General features: G+C 32.0%; 1 protein-coding gene and 1 long non-coding RNA gene across 2 annotated transcripts; one reads left to right on the top strand and one right to left on the bottom strand.

The window, feature by feature from the left end:
• The first annotated feature begins 122 nt into the window (after positions 1–122).
• On the top strand, positions 123–19466 carry LOC133194511 (uncharacterized). The gene is made up of 3 exons (XR_009722108.1): positions 123–246; positions 8258–8320; positions 18767–19466. It is a non-coding gene; the product is annotated as an uncharacterized LOC133194511 (long non-coding RNA).
• LOC133194510 (uncharacterized) lies at positions 8098–16368 on the bottom strand. The gene is made up of 4 exons (XM_061330452.1): positions 16299–16368; positions 9045–9213; positions 8776–8942; positions 8098–8493 (listed from the first exon to the last, which is right to left on the bottom strand). Exons 1-4 carry the CDS (start codon positions 16327–16329, stop codon positions 8414–8416), a joined length of 447 nt encoding a protein of 148 aa, XP_061186436.1. The 5' UTR covers positions 16330–16368; the 3' UTR covers positions 8098–8413.
• Positions 19467–25669: the final 6203 nt, after the last annotated feature.

A 25669-nucleotide genomic window follows, 5' to 3' on the forward strand; every position in this document is an offset into this window, starting at 1 on the left:
AAAGTTATCATTTCTCGAGTTCTTCGGTCGATACAATGACCTTTTCAGCAATTACAATCTATCATTAAGTCAAATGTTGACTAACGGTTTTCATACTAATTTTTAGGCCATTATTTACACACTGAATTGTCTACGGATTTTTCCGTTTTCCGATCATGACAAGGAGAGCACTGTGGGTAGGTGTGTCCGGTCGGCAGGGGATGCTCACTCTTCCATGACACCTGATCTCACCTCTGATTTTAAGAAGTATGTGTTTGCTATGCTCCTGATTTTGTTTTGTATGAATGGACTTCTGAGCATGAATATTGTTCGTTATCTCCATATTTCATTGAAAGGATTTTTTATGAAATTAAGGAATTCAGTGTAGGTATAGTAATTCAAATTTATTTTGATAATTGGGATTAAATAATAACTAAAAATAATAAAACCTGACATATGAATTTTAAAGCTGACATGAACTCTTAAATATGCGATATGTTCATCCTTGTACGACTTATTTCATTCCCGTACTCCCTTTTCCGCCATATTTCTTTCAGATTCGCTCACTTATTTTACCGGCTATATAAACCCTGATGCCTTTTTTACACTTGAGTGATTTTCTAGCTTGGCTGTTGACATGTACACATCTCCGATAGCAAAGTTTCGGAAAACGCCATGAACTGACCGAAAACATGTAGGCCTATACACATCTTGATAAAGCAGTTTTGGAACATGCAATAAATCTAACAATCCTACCAAATCTAGGATTTCTTTTTTATGAAAACTGGACAGGAGTATATAAAATTTGAATAATTTAGATGCAATGCATAAAAATCAAAACGGCAAATGCAAGTTTGGTGTACATATATGTTTGAACAATAAAGAAGAAAGGGCTACCACATGCAATTTTTTCCAAATAACACTGTACTGTTGAGCTTTATGCATGCTACACAGTATAAGCACATACTATGCAACTTACGCATTCAAGTTGTACATGCTTGCATGCCGAGAAAACGGGTCGAACGCTCTAAACTCATCTGCCTGAAATACTGCTATCGCTACAGGGATGTGCACATGTTGAAAGAATTACTTCCTATTTTCCTTTTATTGAAATATGCATCACAGAAGAAATAACTCCATTTGTAACTCAACGGCAAACACATTGTCACTAGCACTTGACCATACGTGGTCCCTGCCGATCAGCATTTTTGGTCAGGGAAAATATCGAAGGTGGAAATGACACTTGTGGTATTTGCCTGATTAGACAATATAAATAAATTGTTTCAGAAATCGAACTAACTGTTGTCGGTACATGTAGTAAATATGTTCATGAATGTGGCTTCACTACTTCCAATTTATTACATAAACATAACATACATTCTTGTTACGGATCTTACATCTTTTAAAGGGGTGGGGGGTGGGGGGGTGGGGGTGAATATGTAGAATACATTTTTTCAATATGTCGGGAAAAGGTCGGATTTTCCTTGATCGACTATATTTAAATACGTGCAATGAACTGGCCTCAACTATTTTAGATATAAAACTAATATATCTTAAATTTACACACACTGAACAATTTGTTTCTGTAGACAGATTATTTTCAAATCAGAGCCCTTTTAGGCGTTACAAATTACAAGCACGATTGACACAATTACCAACAAGCACACACAGACTTACTCAACTTCATATATACAAAAACATGTAATGTAGATTATTTTAAATACACATAAGCACAGACATAATTATGTGTATATAAAATAATCTGCATTACATGTTTGAAGTTGAGTAAGTATTACACTATTAGTATATATGAAAGTAATATTGATAATTGAAATAGTTCTACTGTGTACCCAAATGTAAAGTGGGGTGATTCAACAATCCTCGCATTGCCAAAGATATCACGAGGCGATGCAAAAGTACTAATCATTACATTACATAAGTGTTTTTTAACAATTACACATATTTACAAGTTCTAGATATTTAAAAAAAAATTCGTAATATGACTGAATGATTAAAATATAGTTGCGTGCATGTGTATTATTTCCTTAAATATTATATAATTAATAGTCAAAGTTTATAGGAAAGGAAAACGTGCCCCTGAGAGTGCCCCCCCCCCAAGTTTTTTTTTTAATTTTGATATTGGTTTTTTTTTCTTGTCTAAAAATTTCTGGTAGGAACCCTCTGTGCTCTTCAGAGCTTCTAATAATTATAAAGAAACAAAAAACTGACTTCGTTTCCACTGGAAAGTACGTGAGAAGGGTCCACATGTTTCCATTCCCGTGAAATATAGTTTTCACAATTGTTTAGTTCCCCTTTCGTTTGGGTGTGTAGGTTTTTTCTTCTTTTCTTTCTTTCTTTTTCTTTTTTTTTTTTTTTTGCCTTGTCAAAAAAGGAGACATTTTTTTCAGCAGGTTTGATCCACTCTGCCCCAGAAAAATTCCTTGATCTACCCTTATAAAGACTATAGCATTTCCCAAGATTTTTACTACATCGGATTTTTTTTATGCATTATTGCTCTTACATGTAGGCTATAGATGCTTACACGTGAGAGAGAGAGAGAGAGAGAGAGAGAGAGAGAGAGAGAGAGAGAGAGAGAGAATACTTGTATTGAAAATGCAAAAAACATTTATCCATAATCTTGCGGTTAAGGTTTCAAGTAATCCTTAAACTATCTTTTAAGATTTTCTCAAAATACAAGAAATCAATTAGGTACCAAATTTTAGACTGCCTGCGGAAACTCTCCAATCTGGAAAGGCTTCCTATACATCCATATAAAACAGGCACGTAGCACCGTTTCTCAAAATGTGTGAAAGCGAGGGAGAATGGGGGAGGGGGGAGTAAAATGATTGACAGCAAAAGAAAAACTTAAAACTTGGGCACTTAAAGATTGGGGTAAGTGAAGAAGAAAACAGGCACTTAAAAAAATCCGTAGTCAGGGGAGGGACAGATTCCATTCATACTATCATTTTCGGCAGAAAAATATTTGAATACAATGTACACTAATGTTGGATAAGAGGAGGGGGGGGGGCAGTCAGTCTTGAAATAAAAAAAATCCTTACAAAATCAACCGTAAAAGACAGGCCTGTAGAACGCGTGGGTGGGGGATGCCCCCTTCCATTTTTTTTTTCCAAGCATAATGTTTTACTGTTTAGTATGAAATACACACTCAAAGGCTGACCCCTCCACTTTTTGTTGCACTATAGTAAAATCGTCGAAAAAGTTGCCCCCCCCCCCCATCATCTCCACAAAATAGGATTTTGGAGATTTTTTATATTGATTTTTGTTAATTTTTTTTTTTATTATTATTGTTCTCATAATTTTATTATATATAAATTTTTTTCCTTGTCAAAGATTTTTCAGGTAAAGTTTCAATTATTTCTTAGATGCTAAAAGACACACATGCCTGAAAGACACTCTGAGAAAAGGGATCCCCCCCCCCCCCGCTCCACGTGTGTGTGTATATTTGTTTATTTGTGTTCTGGTTAAATGCTTTTTGTGTCGTGTTCTAAATCATTTTCTTACACCAAATTACTCAGTTTATTTTTTAGATAATCAGCAATCAGACTTTTTTAGTGATTTCTTATTTTTTACCCAGTCGCGCAAATACTAATTCCCTTTTTCACTTTTGATATTTTCCCTGACCAAAATCTGATCAGCACGGACTAAGTGTATTTGAGTGCTAGGCTATATGATGAAGTGACAACGTGTTTACTGTTGAGTATTTACGGACTTATTACTTTTTTGTGATGCATATTTCAATAAATGGAATACAGGGTGTAATTCACTCGGCATGTGCACATCTTCGAACGGGTATCCCAGATAGCAAGCTTACGTTGGGCCAACGCAAGCCCAACGGTGAAAATTGCGTTGGCCCTCTGTCAGTTGTATGCGTTGGACCAACATCATCTTGCTCATCGGCCCTACGTTCAACCAACATGTTGGCTCGACGTTGGGCCAACATTCAATGGTTGGTTATCTGGCATTGGTCCAACAATGGCCCAACGTTTAACTTCCTGTTGGCCCAATGTTGGTTCAATGTTTTTTTAAAGCTAAGAATGAGTGTTGGACCAACGTTGGCCCTACGTTCTATAAACATGTTGGCAAACGATCGGCGATTGAATTATTCTAGTTCAACAATATGAATTCCTGTAACCTTTTTATTTCCATAATTACGAGTAAAATACAATTGACTGAATAAATCCTGCATGGTAAATTATCTTGTTCCTCAAACAAATGTTTTATTTTTTTTGTCACTCCTATGGAATGAAATCAACAGAGGGAAATAAAGGTAGTTCAATGTATTCTTAAGTCTATCCCATATCACTTCAGTCACTATATAATAATCCTCTAGAATAAGAGTCCCAGTGTTCAAATTTGTGAAACTTTGGAATGTTCTCCTGCCCATATTACTTCTGAACCATTCACTCCTTTTTTCCAGTTCATGTTATTGTTTCTTTGTCTGTAAAATCCATGTCTCTCACACTGATAATTGAGATAAATCACTCACTGTCCATTACATTCCAAACATCAATGGTCTTGTAACCCAAAAGGTTTTCTCCCCACCAGATGCTATAAATGATATAAAAAATATATCAGTTTAATCCGTTCAAAACTGATGTCACTTACTACTTATAAGTCGTAACTGAACCAGATTACTAGTAAATATACATGCATATTTTTGAAAATTGCAATTCTTGAATAACTTGTTCAATTTTACAAACTATGCTCAAGTTAAAACTTTCACAGAGATAAAATTCTATCAATCACACCTAAAACGACTATACTTACATTTCAATTAAGGGCTAAAACAATCCATTTTCTCTGTCTTGCGATTCAAAACGGACACGCACACGTATATGCTTTGTTCAAGTGTTGCAAGTGATAAGATGTGACCACTCCGAGTTTACGAAACAGAGCTGATTAGGATGCCTGTTTCCTAGGAAACCGGCCAGTCACCTGCTGAGCCAGTGGATTTCACCACTGACCTAATTATTTGGAGCTCTAAAATTCAGCACTTTAAGTTCCATGATGCTAAATATAGAATCTACAAAATTTATACTGTGCAGAATAATTAAAACTTCTACATGTATTTGCAATTGTCTCGGACACAAATTGCAAACATAAATCAGTATTATAAATCTTATTTTCATAAATTAGGTTCTGGAATATTTTTTTCGTTTTTATTAACACATACACTGTAAATTATTAATAAATAGGTTATTAAGATAATCCCTTGTTCATAATATTTTAACGAAAGATAAGATGTCTCTATTGAAAGAAGCTTAATTGGTTCTAAAAGATACAAATTTAATATGTGTAATTAACAGATCACCAACATGTATGTTAATGAAAGTTGATTTTATCCCAGTATTCACTACGTTGAACTAACGCTGGGCCAACGTTGAAAGCCATATCAATACCTCATTATAATCAAAATTTACTACGTTGGGCCAACATTGGACCAATTTAACATTACATGCCAACACACATTTCATGTGTTTTATGTCAACATTACTTGGTTGGCTCTATGTTAGGCCAACAGCACATCCCAACACACCGTGGCTTTGTTTTAAGCCAACATCTACTTGGTTGGACCTTCGTTGGGTCAACATCAAATGCCCAACATATAATGGTCATGTTTCATGCCAACATTTACTGCAATGGACCAACATTGGCCCAACATCGCATACCCAACACCGATGGACCAGCTTTCATGCCAACATATCATCCGTTGGGCCAATGTTGGGCCAACATTTACCGCCCAACGCCAACACTATACCAACCTACCAACCACCAACCAACGTTGGCCCGATGTAGTCTTGCTATCTGGGATAGTGGTCTATTTCCAGGTATGAATAAGTTTACTGCGTTCGACGTGTTCTCTCGATATGCTTCAATTGTATTTGAATGCATATGGATATGCACAGCAAATACGCTGGTTGTTTGTTCCATTCTTACGATAAATTATTGCAATTTTTTTGTACGAGTTTTACTGTGTATAATTTCAAGTTTATTATGCATATATTGGTATGCTTTTAAAAAAACACGCGCAACTATGTTTTTTCTTCCAAACTTGCATTTATATTATTTAAAACGATAATTATTCATAATTATCGTTATGACTGTTTTTATCTGTTCTGGTTTTTAAATGTTTTCATCAATTCATGTGTTCCCAAATACTTTACTATCGGAGATGTGCACGCGTCGATAGCCAAACCAAAAATTCACTCAAGTGTAACGAGGGTACTGGGGTATATATCGTTACAATAAGACAAGGTATCTGGAAGAAATATGGCGGAATAGTTGGTATGAAACAAGTCGTACATTGATGCAAATGTTGCGTTTTTAAGAATTCATGTCAGCTTTAAGAATTTACTTCTTAGAAAGGTAGGTATGGGTGTAAGATAGCTTATCACTTGCAGAATTTCTCTAAAATATACAATTAAAAAATGAGCCTTATAAACAAAGACAATGTTATTACCTGCTTTGTCAGCTGGAACAAGTATAAATTGTATTTTTTGTAATTCTTTTTTCACTTCTGTGTTAATTAACACAGAAGAATACGTGGTTTTCGTATTGCCCCTCCGTTACTATCTCGCATTCCATCTGATACGTTTAATCCATTCTGACAAAGTATGTCAAAGAAAATAATCCCTAAATACACAAATCATATAATTCTGAAGAACCTACAAGACCTTCCAGCACAATCTGCTACAGATTTTGAGTATTATTTGTATTGAACGGATTATGACAAAATTTATTATGCATATGATAACACAATGGATATAACTACAAAACCATCCTCCTAAATCATTTCTTAAATTACACCATAAGAATTAGAGTTTACATAAATTTGTTACTATCATTTAAGATCAATCCAGACCAAATAGACAACATATTGGATGAATTTTGAATACCCCCCCCCCCCCAAAAAAAAGAATTACTTATGAAAAAAGGGTGCGGGATTAAAGTCATCAAGATGTACTCCTAGAGGTAAAACCTCTGTAAAATACAATCAAGAATTCCTGATGAAATGGATCGTGGACCAACTCTCAATGATCCTATGAGATCTGTATCTAAATTATGCACTCAGAGACTTTTGGCTACTTCAAAGACCTTTAAAAAATAAGTCTCATTAACAGTTTATGCACGTCACATTACTCTAATCAAAGCTAGAAAAAAGTACACAACAAATACGAAAGTTAAGATGGTTATTTCATTTGATTATTCATAATTTTGCCATTTTTGATTAAGTAAAGTATCAGATTACGATTTCATCATTGAATTTTTATTATTATTACAGTCTTCGGTCTCCAGCTTGTGGACTTGATGGCTTGATAGATTAGTTGCTGATTTTCAGGACTGATTTATGATTTTCTGAAGTTAATTCAGTTTTTGGAAATTTACTTTTGGTCAGAAGTTATCGCCCTTTTATCAATTTTCAGATGGCCATTCTGTTTGTTACAGATCTCAATAACAACTAAAGTTAGAGCGCTGATATTTTCAGAGACGATAGACGACAGGATATTCACCTATGTTTTCAAATCTTCCGGAAGTGTCTAGTATGGAAGCTCGGTAGGGGGTCGAAATTGAATATGAATAAAAAGCGAATTTTCGAGACATTTTTTTATGATATATTCAAAATTACGATTATTTCCTTCAAACGTATTGAAAAAAATTGTTAAGAAATACACGATCATTTATATGATATCAAGAAAAACGGGCTGACTCATCACATTAGGGACGGACAAAGAGGGCCAGAAGTCCTTAATCCTTTACTCTTTATTGATCAATATGTTGTTATACATTACTGAAGCAAACATGTTGATTTTAACTTCTACAACAATATATGACATTTAGGTCATAAGTAACATAAATAAGAGCCATAAGGGGCCAGAATGCTACATCTTTGATGCTTTATATTTTAAAAGTGGGACGTATTCTTATAAGAAATATTGAATAAAAGATGTTCAAAATAATGTTCTGAGTAATTCTTTATATATAACCTTCAATTTTTGCTGAACGTCCCCATTACGGAGTTGAAGGACCAGTGCCGGTCGAGAAAAAGATTACTACTTACTTAAATTTACACATAATGTAAAATTACAAAACAAAATAAGAATTATGTATAATTGTATTTGCATTAGAAATAAATGTTAACTTCCACATATAGATTAAATTCACACATACAAGTATTATATAGAGAGTTTTTCTGTATGATTCACACAATGATTTTGTAACGTCCACCTTCTGACTAATATACAGAGTTTTCTTTCAGTAGGTTTTCGTTTGAACACACAAGCAACAGACAATACAGTATCATTAACATGTATAAAATGAGGTAAGGTCTTGTTTGCATATTTTAAAGACGATAAGTCTTTTTATTCGATTTAATCCTTGTATGATGTTTTGATCATTTTTCAGCCACTCTCTACTACTGGGGTTTGATGTTTTCATTCATTGTAGAAACTGTATAAACAGGCTGTTGTACTCCAGCTGGATATTGCATTGTGGCTAAAAAAAAAGATTTAAAAAAAAAAAGAAATAATCATTTTTTTAAACTTAGAGAATGAATCGTTTTCTTTGTTCAAAATGTTTTATTTTCACTCTGACTAATAAGATGTATCCTTATATTTAGACGTCTTCATTTATTTTGCACAATGAGTATTGAAAATAAAAAGAACATAAAAAGCCCCAAAGTACTGCTTTCATATTTTAAAAATTTCTTAATATATCACTAAACCTCTTTTCATGTAGCATAAAAACTTTTCCTATAAAAAACATTCAGGAACGTACTATTGCTGTATGCGACAGCTGTGTTTCCAGGACGACTGGTATAAATAACTTGACCTGGACTTCTACGTTGCCGAGCACAAACGCAAGCCACTACTATACAAATAGTGACCAATACTGCCAGGCCAGCTAAACTGCCAATGACTATGCCTATAATTGCCCCAGTACTCCTGAAAAAATAATATTGTTATCTGTTATCAGAGTATCCAAAAACGTAATACGTTGATGAAAAATGACAAAAGAAAAACCAGAGATGTAACAAATAAACGTACAGACTATTTGCAATGTGGTACACATAGTCACAAGTCTTGAGTTCATAGTCACAGCGACCACTGCAGTAAACGTAGACATAGTATTTACCAGTCTTGAAATCTCCATCGTCATCAACATACCATCCGTATTTTGAAAATCTACATCTTCCTGAAGCGCCTAAAATTATAGCTGAAATAAGGAAATAAATTAATGTTGAATGTTAAAAGGAATTTAAGACTCTTTTTACATGTGCTCATTTACTTTACAGGTGTAAATGTTACATATATTTAGATGTGGTGTGAAAATTAATGTAATTCATGCAATTAATTCACACGTAGCAAAGCAAATGTAAATCAGTATTGCCGATTTAAAAGCATTATTGTGTGTATGCTGACGTCGCACTGATATGATGTTTTTTTGTTCGTTCGTTCGTTTGTTTGTTTGGTTTTTGTTTGTTTGTTTGTTTGTTTTTTGTATCTGTTCTCCCCGTGTTTGACCAAAATGAACTTCTGATTCTTCATACATTAATGCATTTCCCCTTCTTGTTAAAAAGGTTTAATTCTTTCACACAACAAAAGGCAACTGATGCATTAGTGAATAAATTATAAAACAGGATGCACTTGTCTAGGTAATGATGCAGTGTAAAGACATTTTTGATTCTTGTGTAAATTTACATTGCATTCCAATTGATGAAAGTACACCAAAATTTAATTCTTCATGTGTAAAAATCAATTTTTGCCGCAATTCTGCTTAGGTAAAAATTTAAAGCATTAGGTAAGATATCGTAAAGTGCAAATCCTGCTAAATTTCCGTTTATATGGGCTCAAGTACACGTTAGTGCAAATTTTGCGTATACCAGGGATGTCCAAATAGTTCGTTGATTCCCCCCCCCCCCTTTTTTTTTTGCTAACATGAATGACACTGCCATGTGCATGAATATTCAATAGCCATTCTCTTTAACCACTTAAACTTTTGTGGCAGGCTTAGTCACAGATTCTTTTTCAAATTTGGCTGGAATTTACGACCTACTACTCCAAAAAATATTGTTAAATGATATGAATGTTGAGTGATTACCATGGAAACGGTGTCTAAAGTTAATTTTTTCTGAAAAAATGCAACTTTTTGGGATGTTATTTAATGAAATGCGGCTACTTCAATTCATGTTACTCACAGAAATAAGAAATATGACATCTAATTTTAAAAGTCATTTAAAAACATTGTTGGTATTCAGTCTATAAATATGAGAAATCTATGATCAAAATAGCAGATATTCATTTAAAAATTGAATTATCTCCCTTTGATAATTATGAGCTCTTTAGTGTGAGAGATAAAAAAAATCATTGAACAAAACTGACTGGAAATTGTTTACATTGTCAACATATATCCTGGATTTCAAGTAAAATCAAGCTTTAAAATTTTTCTGTTTATTTAAAGTGCATACAAATTTTAACCTCTTTTTATGTTTCCTGCATGCAAAAGAGTAATTTTGATGTGTGAATAATGGCGAAATGTACAAGACCACATGGTACAGGAAATCAGCTCTGTACACATTCATGATATTCAAGCCTATAAGCCTCAAGGTCTTAGGAGTTTCAAAATGGGGGTGAAAGATAAACTTGAGATATAAGAATTATATTGAATTGGTTGTAAGAAGAGGTACAGTGTACGTCTCAGTCAGAGTTATATGTAATAATGAATACAGTGAGCTTTGGAAAGCCAGTGTTTTTAAATAAACGAATTTGAAACAAAAAAAAAAACAAAACTAACTGAATTATAATGTGAGAGAACTAGGCTATTGATTTTACCTAGGTAATTAAAGTCAAGCCACATTTACATGATCGTACAAAACTTGAATTTGAAAGTTGGATAAAAATAGGCTTGGCAACAACAAAGCACAGGTGTATCAAGTTTATATTGAATGATGTGATGTTAGTTGATGCCTGTCATTAAAGGGACGACCATTTGATACGGGTGGGGACGTGACATATTTTAGAAACTTAATGTTGAAAATAAATAATCTGACCTCGGCTGACAGGAAAATAAATAATCTAGCCTGAATAAGTGCTACAACCCCCACCCCCATCCACAGACACTTGTTTCGGTAATAATTTTTTAAACTCATAGTATAATATGTATTTATTATTATACTTTACTGGGTTAAAAAATCATTACTGAACCCCCCCCCCCCAGGAATAGAGGTTTGAAGTTTTCCTTTTGGGGGGGGGGGGGCTCTTAAGATTTCTTTTTTTTTTTTTTTCAGTGAAGCAGAAAATAAATAACCTGTCCTGGATCATCTTGGAAATAAAAAATCTGTCCTTCACAACCATGAAAATAGATTGTCAAATTTGTATGCACTAATGGTTCAAAAAAGTTCATAACTGGATATTTAATTTCAGACCAACTACATTATTGTAGAAAAAAATCCACACCTAAAAACCCTGTTTTTAGCGAGGGTTGTAACAGAAAACTCAATCTGTTTTATTCCTCCTACTGTTTGCCTTGATTTGTATCACAAAAAAGAGGGAAAAGTTATGTGTGTATATTTCAGATTTGGACTTTTTATTTAATGATTTAGAAAACATATAGTAGACAAAGAAATTGATTATGTTGCTGATCCTGGAATTTTCTTTAAGGTAAAAGTCCTTATCCAATTAAAAAAAAAATTAAAAAAAAATTGCTTAGACCAATAATAAAAATGTTTTGTTTGATTTCTGTCAACCAGTCAAAATTATACTTTCATTTTTTTATTTATTTATTTATTTTTTTTTTTTGGGGGGTGGGGGGGGGGATTGTTTGCATAGAAATACAAGTTGTCTGAACCATATTTAAAGTTAACGGCTTATCATTTCTCTAGACTAAGATACATTTAGATTGAACCTTATAGCAGTAAAATTAATATTAAATCTGTCTAGCTGTATTTTATTAATTATGAAAATATAAATTATAAATTTCTGACAAGCACCACCCCCCCTTTCTACCAAAAGAAAAAAAATCATAAAATTAAACTCAAAAATTCTATACCTCGGGAATGGGGGCGAGGTGGGGTTAATCACTTATGAATGAACCGCTTTCTTTCATATTTATAAATAACGCTTCTTAACGTTTTACAAGGGATCCGTGTTTCTCTCACAAATGACTCTTCCCAATTTATGTGGGGTAAGTGCTTTTACATGGTTTCTGGAAGGGGTGGAGTAAGTCCTGGTCAAAAAATGTCAGAACAAGGACTTAGTCTACAAAAACAACACATGCATGTAGCCCAAGTCACTCAATATGGTAAGTGTATAGTCTTTCAATATTTTGACTTGGCAACCTTTTTATCAATAAATGACCTTAAAAACATTCTCATAGCATTTTCACATTATGCATCAAGCTAAAGGTGAGAATGTTATACCAGTTTCAGTAAAATACATTGTATATAAAGCAGGATACGACGTTCACAATATCCGAGTATAAATGCTATACTAACAAGCTAATTCAAACAATCTTTGTCCCCTGCTTAAAAAAAAAAAGAAGAGCATGTATGGATCTAGAATGGTGGGGGACAGAGGGTGGTGAAAGTGGGTGGACAGGGCACTTACATGTAAGAGGGACGGGCGGGTCCACGGAGAGTATTGATATAAATTTTCAATGTAAAAGCTTAAAAACTTCTTGAGATGTCGCTCGGAAATGAAAGTCTTACACACAAACTAAATTTCTGACCTTGACCTTTGACCCTTTGTCCTTGAAATCAATAGGGGTCTGTTTTAGGCCATAGGGAGTTGTGGTATAAGATTTTATTAAAAAAGCTTGAAGGCTTCTTGAGAAATCGCACGGAAATGAAGTGTTGAAACAGACAGAATTTATGAATTCATGACCTTGACCTTTGACCTTAAAATCAATGGAAATCTTTCTTAAGCCACAAGGAATTTTTATGTAATATTTCATCACAAAGGTTTAAAGGCTTCTCGAGACATTGGGCCGAAACGAAAGTGTTATAGAAAGACAGACTGAAGGAAGGATGGATGGATGGACAGACAGACCCAAATTAATATCCCCACTTTCAGTGAAAGTTGGGGACAAAAAGGCAAATTTTATATACCATTGTGACCTTGAACTTTGTCCTTCTATCTGTATTTGCCAATTCATGTGATGCTAATTATTGTCCACTAGAATTGTAATTTGTTTCTTTATAATTATGTTGTTAAAACACAAGTATTAGTTATGACGCAGAAAAAAAATAAGCTTAGTTTCCTTAAATTTCCATCTAAATCGAGTCATTCTGACCTTGAACTTTGATCTTTTGTCATGAAAATTGATTTTTCTCTTTGTTTTTGCTATTGTGTACCACATATCTAAATTTGGTTTTAATCCATTATAAAATACTCAGATATTTATATGGAAACTGATTATAGATACCTATTGCCCTTGTCTGAAATTCTCAATAAAAGCATAAGTTTGTAACCATGGTAACATGAAAAAAAAAATATGAATACCAAGTGTGTCTTTGTAGTTTCTATTAGAACTATATATGGACTTTCAAACTAATATATTTATTTTTTCACAAATGTCCGCAAAATTTTATACCAAGCTTTTCAAAAGATCCTAAAATCTACAATTTTACCCCCAAAAATCTTACTTAAAAAAGGGACACATTTTTTCTATGAGATTAAGTTACTCAAATACTAGAAACAATCTAAAGAACTATAAAAATGATGTATTTTGGCAAAAAGATAAAGACATGTAAATATCTTGTTCTATGAAAGACTTTTAATTAGTCAAAAAGGATCATTTTTCATCAAAATTTAGCATTTTTTACGCCATGAAAAATGTATGTTGGTTGCCATGGTAACCATTGACCATAGCAACCATTTTATTTTTAATTTTAATTTCATACATCAATATAGCAATGTGTGCCAAGTTTCATAAAAATCCAAGACCTAGCGTGCCACACTCCCTATATAAGAGTTTAAATGCTTACAGAGAATGGCTTTGAAATATAGACCACGATTGAATAAATATACAAATATCAGTGCAATGTACACCTAGTAACAAAATATTGTAATCAGCATAGATATTTTCTATATACGAGACGCAAGGCCCAGTCCGACGTTATGCAAATACATTTAGTCACGTTATGATTTCCGTAACAAATCTGTGGTCATCCACTTCTTACAACATGTACATTGACCGCACTGCCTAATGAGTGCAAAAATACTATTCTTTTATTAATTTTAAGATAGAAAACTATGAGTAGATATAAATGTATAAGAAATCATAGCAATACACAATATTTTACCAATAATATTAACATGTATGCTATATACAGGACGCAAGGCCAGATTCATAATAAAGTCGTGAATACGCAATTTCATATTTTCATCACATTACATGTTCAGTACTATTTCATTTCTGGCAAAGTCTTCAAAATAGTACATACCGCCTGAAACGCAATTGTGCCACTTGTAAATCAATGGACTAGAAGAATTACCTGCAGATTCAATTATGTTCGTATTTCTACTGGCATTTCCACAAGATAAACACATAATTTTATAATGCACGCTGGGCCGTTCGGACGCACAAAGTCGTTTTTTTCGGGCGTTTTCAGAGACACATTTCTCTTTTTTAATATTATATATATCACTTATCCATCTAATAACCGATAGTAACGACATCGGAAAATAACGTCATCTGCTTAAGGTAATTCCTATTTAAATTTTACTTAGATTTGAATTATATTCGGAAAAAAACATAATACTTTAAATTCACAAACTTATTTACAAAGTTTACAACATTTTAAGCTCACTTTCTGCGATGGAAAAAGAGAGCGATTTTTACATAAAATTTAAGCTCAAACAATCAAAACCTAGCTAGTTTCACTTAGATTTTTACAACAAAAGTTTTTGTTTACAATATCATTTTTAAACATCTATCGAGATATAAAATCAGGTTGGTCGAGTGACCAAATTCCAAAGAGGCCGAAGAGCTTTATGGTAATTTTGATCACGTACCAACCCGTATTTATATTCCGATAGATGTTTTAAAACGATACCCTTTTTATTATGTTTACATTTATGACTTCTTTATAATATTTGCCTGAGGAGAATGGAAAATGGAATGCTTTATTTTTCAAAACTCAGTTGCACAAGTTCGATCCATTGAATGCACGTCAACCCTTTATGACGTCGCTGAGAAATTATGTGGAACATTTATGACGTGAGAAAAGAGTGTTTATACAGATATAGATACGCGTTGCTTAAATAGTGTTATATAAAAGAAAAAATTTGCAAATGTAAGTATTAGACCATTACAAATGAAAACGCCATTGTCCTCGAACTTTTTGGACAGCCCTCGTATGTTAACACGGACATCGTTTATGAATTACATGTGGACTGGGCTTCAATTTTTGCTGTACAGTACTATTCTGAATGGAGTTTAAATTACATGTACTGACACCATGTACAATACTATTATCATAGCCAGTTACAAATATAAAGAATTTTCTTACAGTGGAAGGATTATCAACACGAACGTTGATTTCTACAGGTCATTTACTTAAGAAACGAGTAGATTGACCTGATTTTAAAATGTCGACAACAAGCCCTGAGACTTTATCAATTATATACCTGCTGACGGACTATGATATAGGATTTGCCTTTACCAGGTATCAACTAGTCTAAGTTTATTGGATATTGGTAACAAAATTGACATAGCAATATAAATATTAAAAAAAAAAATATTGAGCTGGAAGATACAAGTAGATTATGATTCATATACAAGGTAGATTAAGATGGTTATTTTCCTCTTTTTTCACCTTTTTTTAATCTTAAAAATAAAAATCTTACACATTTATCTGTGATTAATTCAAGTTGCTAAATGAAAAAAGAACTTCTTTGAATTTCCTTTCTATCAAAACAAATAAAGCCTTTCATTTCGTAAACACAACATCTATCTAAATACGCCCTAGCTTCTGTTTCTTTTCCTAACAACAAGGGCATGTGGTCATACGTTAAGCGTCTCATTAAGATGCACATTAACCTCTTTCACTTAAATACATGTAGCAAAAACTGCAACTTTGAAAAGGGATGTGAAATTCTTTACCATAGAGAGAGATATACAAGTTTATTTTCAATTGATATTATAAATTCAATATATTTTCCTGTTTTAAAGGGATGAGTGAATGGAAAAAGGAATTTGTTTTATCTAGGTCAAAACACTATATAACAAGGATAGTAATTTCCACTAGATTCTATGAATTTTTCCTCAGTATATTAGATATTAGATATAAAGTACCTTACCTGCAAATACAAAGACAAAAACAGCTCTCATAGTGTAGTGCAAAACATGTGTAAATGTTCGTGTTATCGTTTTTGATTCACCTGTGCATTATAAAAAAAAATATTAATTTATGACGTAGTAAACTTATCTGTAAGGGTGTGCTTTTAATTTTTAAATATCCGAGATACATATTTAAAAGTGGAGTTTAAACTTTGATTTTATATTTTAAATTATTATTATTTTCCTTGTATATTGCGAAATGCACATTTCACAAGTTAACCTTAATACGATTATCGATTTTTTACCTGTTTAAATGATACATGACGTGGACAGTGTATCACTATAACATTGATAATCCACCATTAATTCGTTGGAATTAGTCATTTTTATGACCATCCTCATAAATTCTGTCTTATTATTCCATACATTTCTATATAAAACACAGCAACTCTGCAACATTCCAAATTCGTTGAAGACATAAAACCCTGGAGAAATGTATATATGTGGGTAATTTTTCGCATTTTGCATTGCTTGAACCCTATCAAATGTCCGTTTCCTAATCAAACATTCAAAAAAGGGATATCATATCTTACAATTCAAGAAGTTCCATGCTTTGTTTCATATAACTTTCTTTTGTCTCTGATGGTGTGTCCCAATATCTTTTTACTTAAAATTGTTTCGCCAAAAAGTAATTATTTGTCCTTAAACTAAAGATATTTAATCACAAAGTAATAAAAGTATATATTGAAGATAATCCTGGGAAATTTGGTTAAATACGTATGTATAAAATATGTATAATATTATTTCCTTTTTTCTATTTAAGTGGCTCTTTTCCCGCATTAATTTATCATATTCTTACATTAATTTTCACATTATGAGAAAATTTACATTTTTGTTCCTTTACACAAATTTATTATTAGGGGTTTCTTAAGCGTAAAATTTAAAATAAATTTACAACAGCTCTAAACCTATCGTAACTTTTTTTTAAAGCTGATTTCAATGTAAAATTAAAAAAAAAAACAAAAACTACAGTACATGTTGATTAATTGAACTTTGCTATGCACCTTACAATAGTATTGTATATTACTTCTAATTTCTATTGAAAACCAATAAAAAAAAAAAAAAAAAAAATAAAAAAAATTAAATTAAATTAAAAAAAAATAATAATAAAATAAAACAAAACAAAACAAAAAAAAAAAAAAAAACAAAAAAAAAAAAAAAAAACAGAAAACAAAAAAATTTAATGAAATAGTCTGCAAAATATTTACGATGAGGGTTTCCTTTAAGAGTATTCGATAACCTTGTTCTACATTAGAGTTGCGATTGTGACTCAGATTTCACTCGATGTTTGTTGTCAATAAATGTTTGTTTTACCTACAAGAGTTGAAACCTCGGTATATTTTTTTATCCACTTTTAAGGATGATAAAGTGTATTGATATCGTTGTTAAGGACGTTTGTCATAAATAAACCCTTAGGTTCAATCTGCTTCGAATGCATTTGTGAAAAGCAATTAAGTTTTGTCCTAAGAGAATGTAGAGTTAAAACTACACAAAAACGTCTTTTAAGGGCCATAGACTTTAGTGACTGTCTTTTTTCTTTTTTACCTCGATACACGTATGGGCATTTATCGTGTAATAAACGAGAGTATTTCAGTTTATGACATATTTTTCTAGAAAAATAAGGCATCTTTGATATGATCTTCACAAAAACTAAACGATGCTTATTTTTTCCCTGTTTAAAAAAAATATTTGAAATTCTCATGTTATAAGAATTTAAAACTTTGGAAGACAGACAATATGACATAATCGTACCTGTAAAGAAAGTCCCTACGTATATAATTTCTGAAAAGTATTCTAATTAATTTGGATTAGTTTTAATCGAGAACGGCAATTTGTCAACGTGTCCAAAAAAGAAATAGATACACAAATATTTTGTTCCCGAGTTCTTTAGCTTTAACAAATTCAGTTATAGTGAGGAAATTTTTTGAACTTATTTTATCTTTAATTTCCTTAAATATATTTCACGTAGTAGACGTTTGAAAACTAGACTGTTGTCAGAGAGATGGCTTGATGAACATCTATAAATTCTCTTAAATTAAAAATTACAATAGCAATGGTTTTCTTCATGATGCATTATTTTTTTTTCATAAAGAGTGGATTCCAAAGAAAAAATAGTTTAGATAAAAGAGGAAAAGTTATACACGATATACAGTTAAAATTCAAATTACACAATTATATGGCAAGATGTAGACTATTACTTCAAAAGGATAGAAAATTAGAGTTCTCGAATAAAACAGGCTGACGAATTGCAATCCAGGAGAATTGTTTTAAATAAAAGTTGGTAAAATCATCTATTTTTTAACTCAACTGAGCCGAAGGTTCAAGTTAGCTTTTCTGATCAAAATTTGTCCGTTTTCTGTCGTCGTTGTTGTCGTCGTGGTCGTTATTTTTATTTTTTTTTTTTTTACAATTTCATCTTCTTTTCCAGAACCACTGGTCCAATTTCAACCAACCTGCCACAAAGTAATCTTGGCTAAAGAGGATTACAGTTTGTTCAAATGAAGGGCCACGTCATCTTCCAAGGCTTCCAAGTCATCTTCCATAGTCCATTCAATATTTTTCCATAATCCAACGATGTGTTTGTTACCTCTTTTCCTCGATTTTCTGAGTTTAAATGTTCAGATAAGGGAAGGACGTGTTCTTTTTTCACAAATTTGTGAAGTACATTCCAAAGCCAAATTATTTCTCTTTGGGTTTGTGATCAAATGTTGAAGAAATTAGCTGAATCAAATGTATTTAAATAAACTATTTTAACATTATATTAACAGAAACTTTTAAAGTAATGAAATCTATAAGATAAGAGGAAAGCCCCTTTTCTAACCATCAGAGTAGTCTTTACAATGAAACATTGAAATAATTAACAGTATTCAAGCTCAAAGTCCATTAAATAATGCAAACGGGACAGAGCAAACACAGACCTCCAAAAACATAAAGTGGGATCAGCCACTGAGGATTGAGCATCCCCTGCCGACCGGTCACATCCGCTGTGTACTCCTTGTCATAACCAGGAAAAAACGGAAAAATCTGTAGACAATTCAGCGTGTAAATAATTGCCTTACAATTAATATGAAATATGTCAGACAATATTTGACTTAAAGATTTGTTTTATTTGCTGATGAGAACATTGTATCGACAATAAACTTGCAAAATGATGACTTCAAATGAGAAGTTTATATTGTTGTTTCATCAACTTGTTTGGCACAGATTGCCTAGTTTTAGAAATTGTTCATACGTAGACCATGTTCTTGCGTATCGAATCAACTGGGAGACAAAAACCCCACATGCAGTTGATAAGGGTATATTAGTACATCAGTAAGGGAAGTTGATGATTGAAAAATTAAAGTTATGATCACCTTTTTCATAAAGCTTTGTTGTTAGATTACCATTAATGTCTTTTTCTATCAAAATATCCAAAATTGCAACAGATATGTCAGACTCTGGTATCTTTTATTTCAAGCTCACTAGGGTATATCTAACCGACATTAAATGGAAGTAACTATTGTTAATTGATAATGCATTGTCGATATATCTAAACGTCGAGTTGATAAAGGCCACAGCAAGTGTTTTCTTCTTATGTAGAATTTTTTTAAAGTAAATTCTGCTTCATATGAATACAAAAATAGCTCTGCTAATAAAGAGGCCAATTTGGTACCCATGGGAATTCCAACAGATTGTTGGAAGATCCAATCTCCAAAAACTGCATAGATATTGTCAATCAGAAACTCAAGCTTCATTTTAATATCAACTTCAGAGTAGTTGTCTGTACACTCAGAATGTTTATAACAAAATAATTTTGCAATTGCAAATGACCAATGACAAGATACGTATATTTACGAGTTCCATTTTTATTGAAAAAGTAGCTGTCATTGATGTTATAAATCATTTACTTTCAAATCATTGAGATAAGATTCCATGGTCATTTTCAGTTAAGTTACTATTCTTTTTATAATCTGGATATTGTGCGTGCAATTTAAAACAAATCGTTACAGAAGGTAATTGATTTTCAGCGACATGCTATGATTTCGTATAAATGAAGATACATGAAGAATTTTTGTTTTCTTTTAATATAGGGAATTTTTTTTTTTTAACATTCCGTGCAATCTATTTTAAACGCTTATGCTGCTGAAAATTTTATCTTGAAATTTATAAATAAATGAAGCGACATTAAGATTTAGGAATACGCAATATTCTGTTCAGATCAAAATTTGAACGGCATATATATATCGCCAAATATTTACAAAACCACGAGTGTATGTTTAGTCCTAGAGTTGTAAACGATCTTTAAAATTATAGTTATGATATAAGAACGATAAATTTGTGAGAAAAAAAGGGGCATGTTTGTGTAGAAAAGCAATTCTATAAAGCAATAAAAGAATATAAATATACATTTTAACTTCAAATGTCATTTGATTATTGTTAACGAATTATTTTCATTCCATACTCAAGAGCATGCCCTGAGTACGATCTTTTTTTTTTTTTTTTTTACACCAAGGCAGGCTACCGACACATAAATTTGTGTGACGGGGATTTCAGCAACCTCGTTTCAACATTTCGTAGATTCTATGATCTTAAAAATCACATTGTTAGCAAATATAACTTAACATTATGTAGAATTTTCATTGACTCTTTTTATGCCGATTTTTAGGCCTTTGTTTTACACTATATATTTGACTGCTGACTGTTCCGTCTACTTGATCAATACATAGAGCTCACGGCGGATATGACCGTTTTACAGAGGATGCTTACTTCTCGTAGGCACTTAATCCCCACATCTAGAATTTTCGGAGGTCCATGCCTTATGCCCTGTTACATGTAACAGATTGTTTGATTTTTAGACCAATCACTGTTATTTTACCTTTTTTTCATTTTGTATGAAAAAAAAACTATCACAACATCTCAAAGTCTGTTTTCTATGTGGACGTCATAAAAAAAATAAAAATAATGAAAGTAAAGATTTCTTCTTTCAGTCAATATTTGGATTTGAACAATAAATTGAAAATAATTACTATATCTACAGACAGAACCATATTCATGCAAGTAGAGAACAACAGTGAACATCATTTTCTTTCTTTTAGATATACTTTAAGGTATTGGAATATTTTAAACAATAATAAAAGGAAAAACAATATATTTTTCGTCGCCTTCATTTTAGAATTAATTTACTCATTGCATTTTCATTTTTATTCTGACAAAAGCCAATGTAGTTCTATTAGAATTTAATGAAAAATGATGAGGCACTAATAATTAATAAAGTTCATGACTTTTGTTGAAAGAAAAAAAAGAAAGGAAGAAAAGTTAAGGTTGCGTTATGATTTAATTAGATTCCCTTTGATATTTCTAGCTTCTAAAAGTGCGGGGTTGTTTTTGTCTTTTCTTTTGAAAACGTAACGCAAAAATGCTTGGGGCAAATTCTAATTAACTACAATGTACGTCGTAGAATTTTCAGGTAAACTCATTACTAGGCAAAAGCGCTATCAAAAAGAAATAAGGGGTTTTCATAGTGTTGTTCCCAAAATTTATAAAGTGGACACTTTCATTTAGTATATATTTTTATCAGATGCTTGATCATTTATTACATTTTCTACTATGAAATTTTTGTAATTCATTTATTGAATAAAAAGAATTTTGTCACAGTTTTAAAGAATATTAGAAGTGCATCAAAACTCCACATTTCCCTCCCCCTACAAAGATTGTTGTATGTACAATTTCTCAAACGAGGTAAATTATTGACAAACAAGTTGATGAAACAAGAATATCAGCAGTCTCGTTTAAAGTCATCATTTCGTAAGTTATATGGTCGATACAAAGACCTTGTCAGCAAATACAATTTATCATTGAGTCAAATGCTGACTGACGTTTTTCATACTAATTGTTATGCCATTATTTACACACTGAATTGTCGACGGATTTTTTCGTTTTTTCCCGATCATGACAAGGAGCACACAGCGGCTGTGACCGGTCGGCAGGGGATGCTCACTCCTCCATGGCACCTGATCCCACCTCTGATGTTTGGAGGTCCGTGTTTGCTCTGCTTCTATTTTGCATTGTTTAATGGACTTATGAGCTTGAATACTGTTGGTTATCTCCATATATTTCATTGTAAAATACAGCCTGTTATAAGATAGAATTATCAAATTGTCCCAACAGATACATGTACTACAACTGCGAAAGTTTCTCCAAATATGTTGTCTAAATCTCTGATTACAATGCTTTTAATCACACAATATCTGCGTTATGACATCTCAACCGCTAAATTGATGTCACAGTCTATGACACTGTGTTCTGTATATGAATTACATATTGACCCCAGGTCTCTGCTTGTGAACTGTTAGTCCCCAAGGGTCTCTACAGCCTAGTACATGTACCTAAGTACTTCGGTACTAGCTTGTAAATTTAGATATATATTTAATTGTTGTGGTAAAATTTAGAAATTTATTTCAAAATTAAGGATTACCTCTCTCCTGCATAACTCTGATCGTTCGACGTGACGTTTGGTTCCAGTCTTTGGCACCCTTTTCAGCTTCTCAAAGTCTTTTAAAATTTTATTTAAATATTATTGATTTCCAACGTTTCGACAAGAGCATCACTGAAGAGACATAATTTGTCGATGAGCGCATATGGTGCATCAAAACTGGTACCGTATATGATTTACATCCTAAATGACAGAGGCAAACGGAATAACAAAGAAAATGTAACAAACAGAAAATTCAATATTTTGTAGTTGAACATTGAATTTTGTAATTGTACATGGATATATCATATAAATAAACCTCTTTTTTTCAAAAAGTATGAAAATATCCACTCCAGTCATGTTTTTATAAGTAAAATGAGTAACCTTAGCCGTATGGATTTTAATTATCTTTAACAATTTCACAAAAATGTCCTACAAAGTGATTCAAAGGAAGTAATGCATCAATAAATCTTATTAAAGGATTGTGATGTATTATTTCTTAATGTTTATGGGTAAAAGACATCGTTGACCTACTTTAATTAGCCTTTCTGTCGGCTCCGTTTTTCTCATTTATTTTTTATATTATGAACTGCTTTTAGTTACGCTCTAAGGATAAAGATAAAAACATAAGTATTAATTAGTTAAGCTCTTTATAATACTACCCATTGGTTAATTACAACACTTTTAGTTTAATTCCTTTTTCACTTATGAGTAATAAACTTTTTAAGTGCAAAAAAAGCAGAGAAAAAATATCATGATGTGTCAATACTTCTTTTGTATCGATATTCATGCACGTTTGAGATAATATCATGGCATAAAACATTTTTATTTTAAAGAAAATTAATCAAATACATCCTTTCAAAAGTGCTCTATTCATGATTCGCTATGTGATTAATATTTTTCTGTACTTTACTTGAAATCGGTGTTTCATCATACATCATATTTAAATGTTGTTCACGGATTTTAAAACTGACGAATTAAATATAAAATACAAAATAAAAATTGCTTCATACGTAGTATGTCAAGGGATCGACAAAAAGTGTTTCAGTTAAAACCATACATCTGTTCTGAAATTTATCTCTTTGCTCAGAAGCTGAGTTAACTTCTGTGTTTGTAATGACTTCAGCAGACCTATTCCTTGTGTCTGTTATTGTGCTGGCTGCAAGCAGGATTTGTCCAAATATCATTTAGAGGTCCAGTGGTACATTGCATGTCATTTGTAACAACATGTAATTAATGCAAATTTGTAGCGTGTTTTCTATGTTATCAGAATTTATGATACAAATTCAAATTCTTTCAAATTGAAAATGTAACAAATTTTTGTGGTCCATTTCTCTTGAAGACGCAATTACACATACATTTTTGTATATAAAGTTTGTAATTTCGTAGAGATGACTTGATGATACATTTGTACATTCCTTTTTATAAAAAAAATGCAATAGCATTATCAAAAAATGCAATAGCATTTTTTTCTTTAATATGCATCATTTTTGACATAAATATTGAATGTAAAAAAAAATACTGATACAGGATAACAGAAAATGGTAACTTGGTATATACGAGGGTTGTCCGTAAAGTTCGTGGACAAGCTAAAATTTAAATAAAAGTTGTGTCGTAGATATCTATTATTAGCATATTTATAATCCTTTATTATATGTGAATTACAAAATGAAAAAAAAATTATTCAATTTTAAGTGTATAATTACAATTATGACTTCATTATTAGACTTGGGATGGTGACCCGGAGCACAACAGAGTTTTAATTAAAAACGTTATTTTTCATTTTATACATTTCATTTGTATTTTGTAAAATTCCGCAAAAATTTGGATGGCTTTTACATTATAAGGTTAGCAAAAGTTATAACGTCAAACCTGCAAAATTTGAAAGTTCAAAGTTTCGAAATGGCAGAGAAATCGAGGTCAGAGTTTATTAAGACAAGATCGTCATTGTTCGAAAAAGGGACATTTTCGGAAAAGGTGGAGCAGGGAGTATTGATATAATTTTGTGTAGACATCGGAAAAACACCAACAGAGACCCATAAATTCCTTAAACAGTCGGGAAATCATGGCAAAGTAATTTATTCTTTAGTGTTTAAGTGGCACAGAAGATTTTCGGACGGAAGAGGCAGTTTACTGGAGGACATGCGTGAAGGAAGACCATCTTTCCGAGATTGTAGTGCTGTAAAAAAAAAATGAAGTTCGTAACGTGACTTTGCCGTATTTCCGTACATACAGTCGTTTTACGCGGACAGAGATTTGATGATTTGCAGGATCTGAGACAGGAACTGTTAAATATTATTTCACGTATGAAATTAAACCAGAACAGTTTGTGCACAGTTTTGATGAATGGTTGAAACGACATAAGAAATGTGTTGAGTTTAACGGTGACTATGTTGAGAAAACTTAAATGTATTTAGCTTTTGACGTCGAGGAACGTCAAGGATTTCCGTTTAATGCTCCAGGTATGATTGTGTATCTTTTTCTGTATCTGATAAAATATAACTATTTGTGCTTTGTGATGAAAACTTGCATATTAATTAACTGAAACATGAATTTGATGAAAATAATAGTGTCATATAGTTTATCAATGTTTGTCAGTAATTATCAATGTTGTACACGAACTTTACGGACAACCCTCGTACATGTAATTTATAAATAATGAGAATAAATGCTTTTAACATACAAGATTTTGGATTTTCAAATCAACTCTTAATCAATAAAAAAATATATTCTTGTTTCTAATAAACACCAATCTATCCCGCGTTCTTATTTCAATTTAAAGTATTAAATTGAATGAGATGTGTATGTTTTTAGCGAACCATTTAACCATAATTATCTTAGGTACATCATTATCTCTTTCAGCCTCAAAACCAAAATCAT

Source organism: Saccostrea echinata, unplaced genomic scaffold (assembly GCF_033153115.1).
Source record: "Saccostrea echinata isolate AGI-Se365-2 ecotype Australia unplaced genomic scaffold, CSIRO_AGI_Sech_v1 ptg000029l, whole genome shotgun sequence".
NCBI lineage: Eukaryota > Metazoa > Mollusca > Bivalvia > Ostreida > Ostreidae > Saccostrea > Saccostrea echinata.

Excerpts from the sequence above, each read along its gene's own strand:
- LOC133194510 (XM_061330452.1), bottom strand. The coding sequence starts at position 16,329 with ATGAGAGCTGTTTTTGTCTTTGTATTTGCAG. Across the intron at positions 8,943-9,044 it reads TACCACATTGCAAATAGTCT|GAGTACTGGGGCAATTATAG; the intron begins GTACGTTTATTT and ends TTATTTTTTCAG. Across the intron at positions 8,494-8,775 it reads AGCTGTCGCATACAGCAATA|CCACAATGCAATATCCAGCT; the intron begins GTACGTTCCTGA and ends CTTTTTTTTTAG.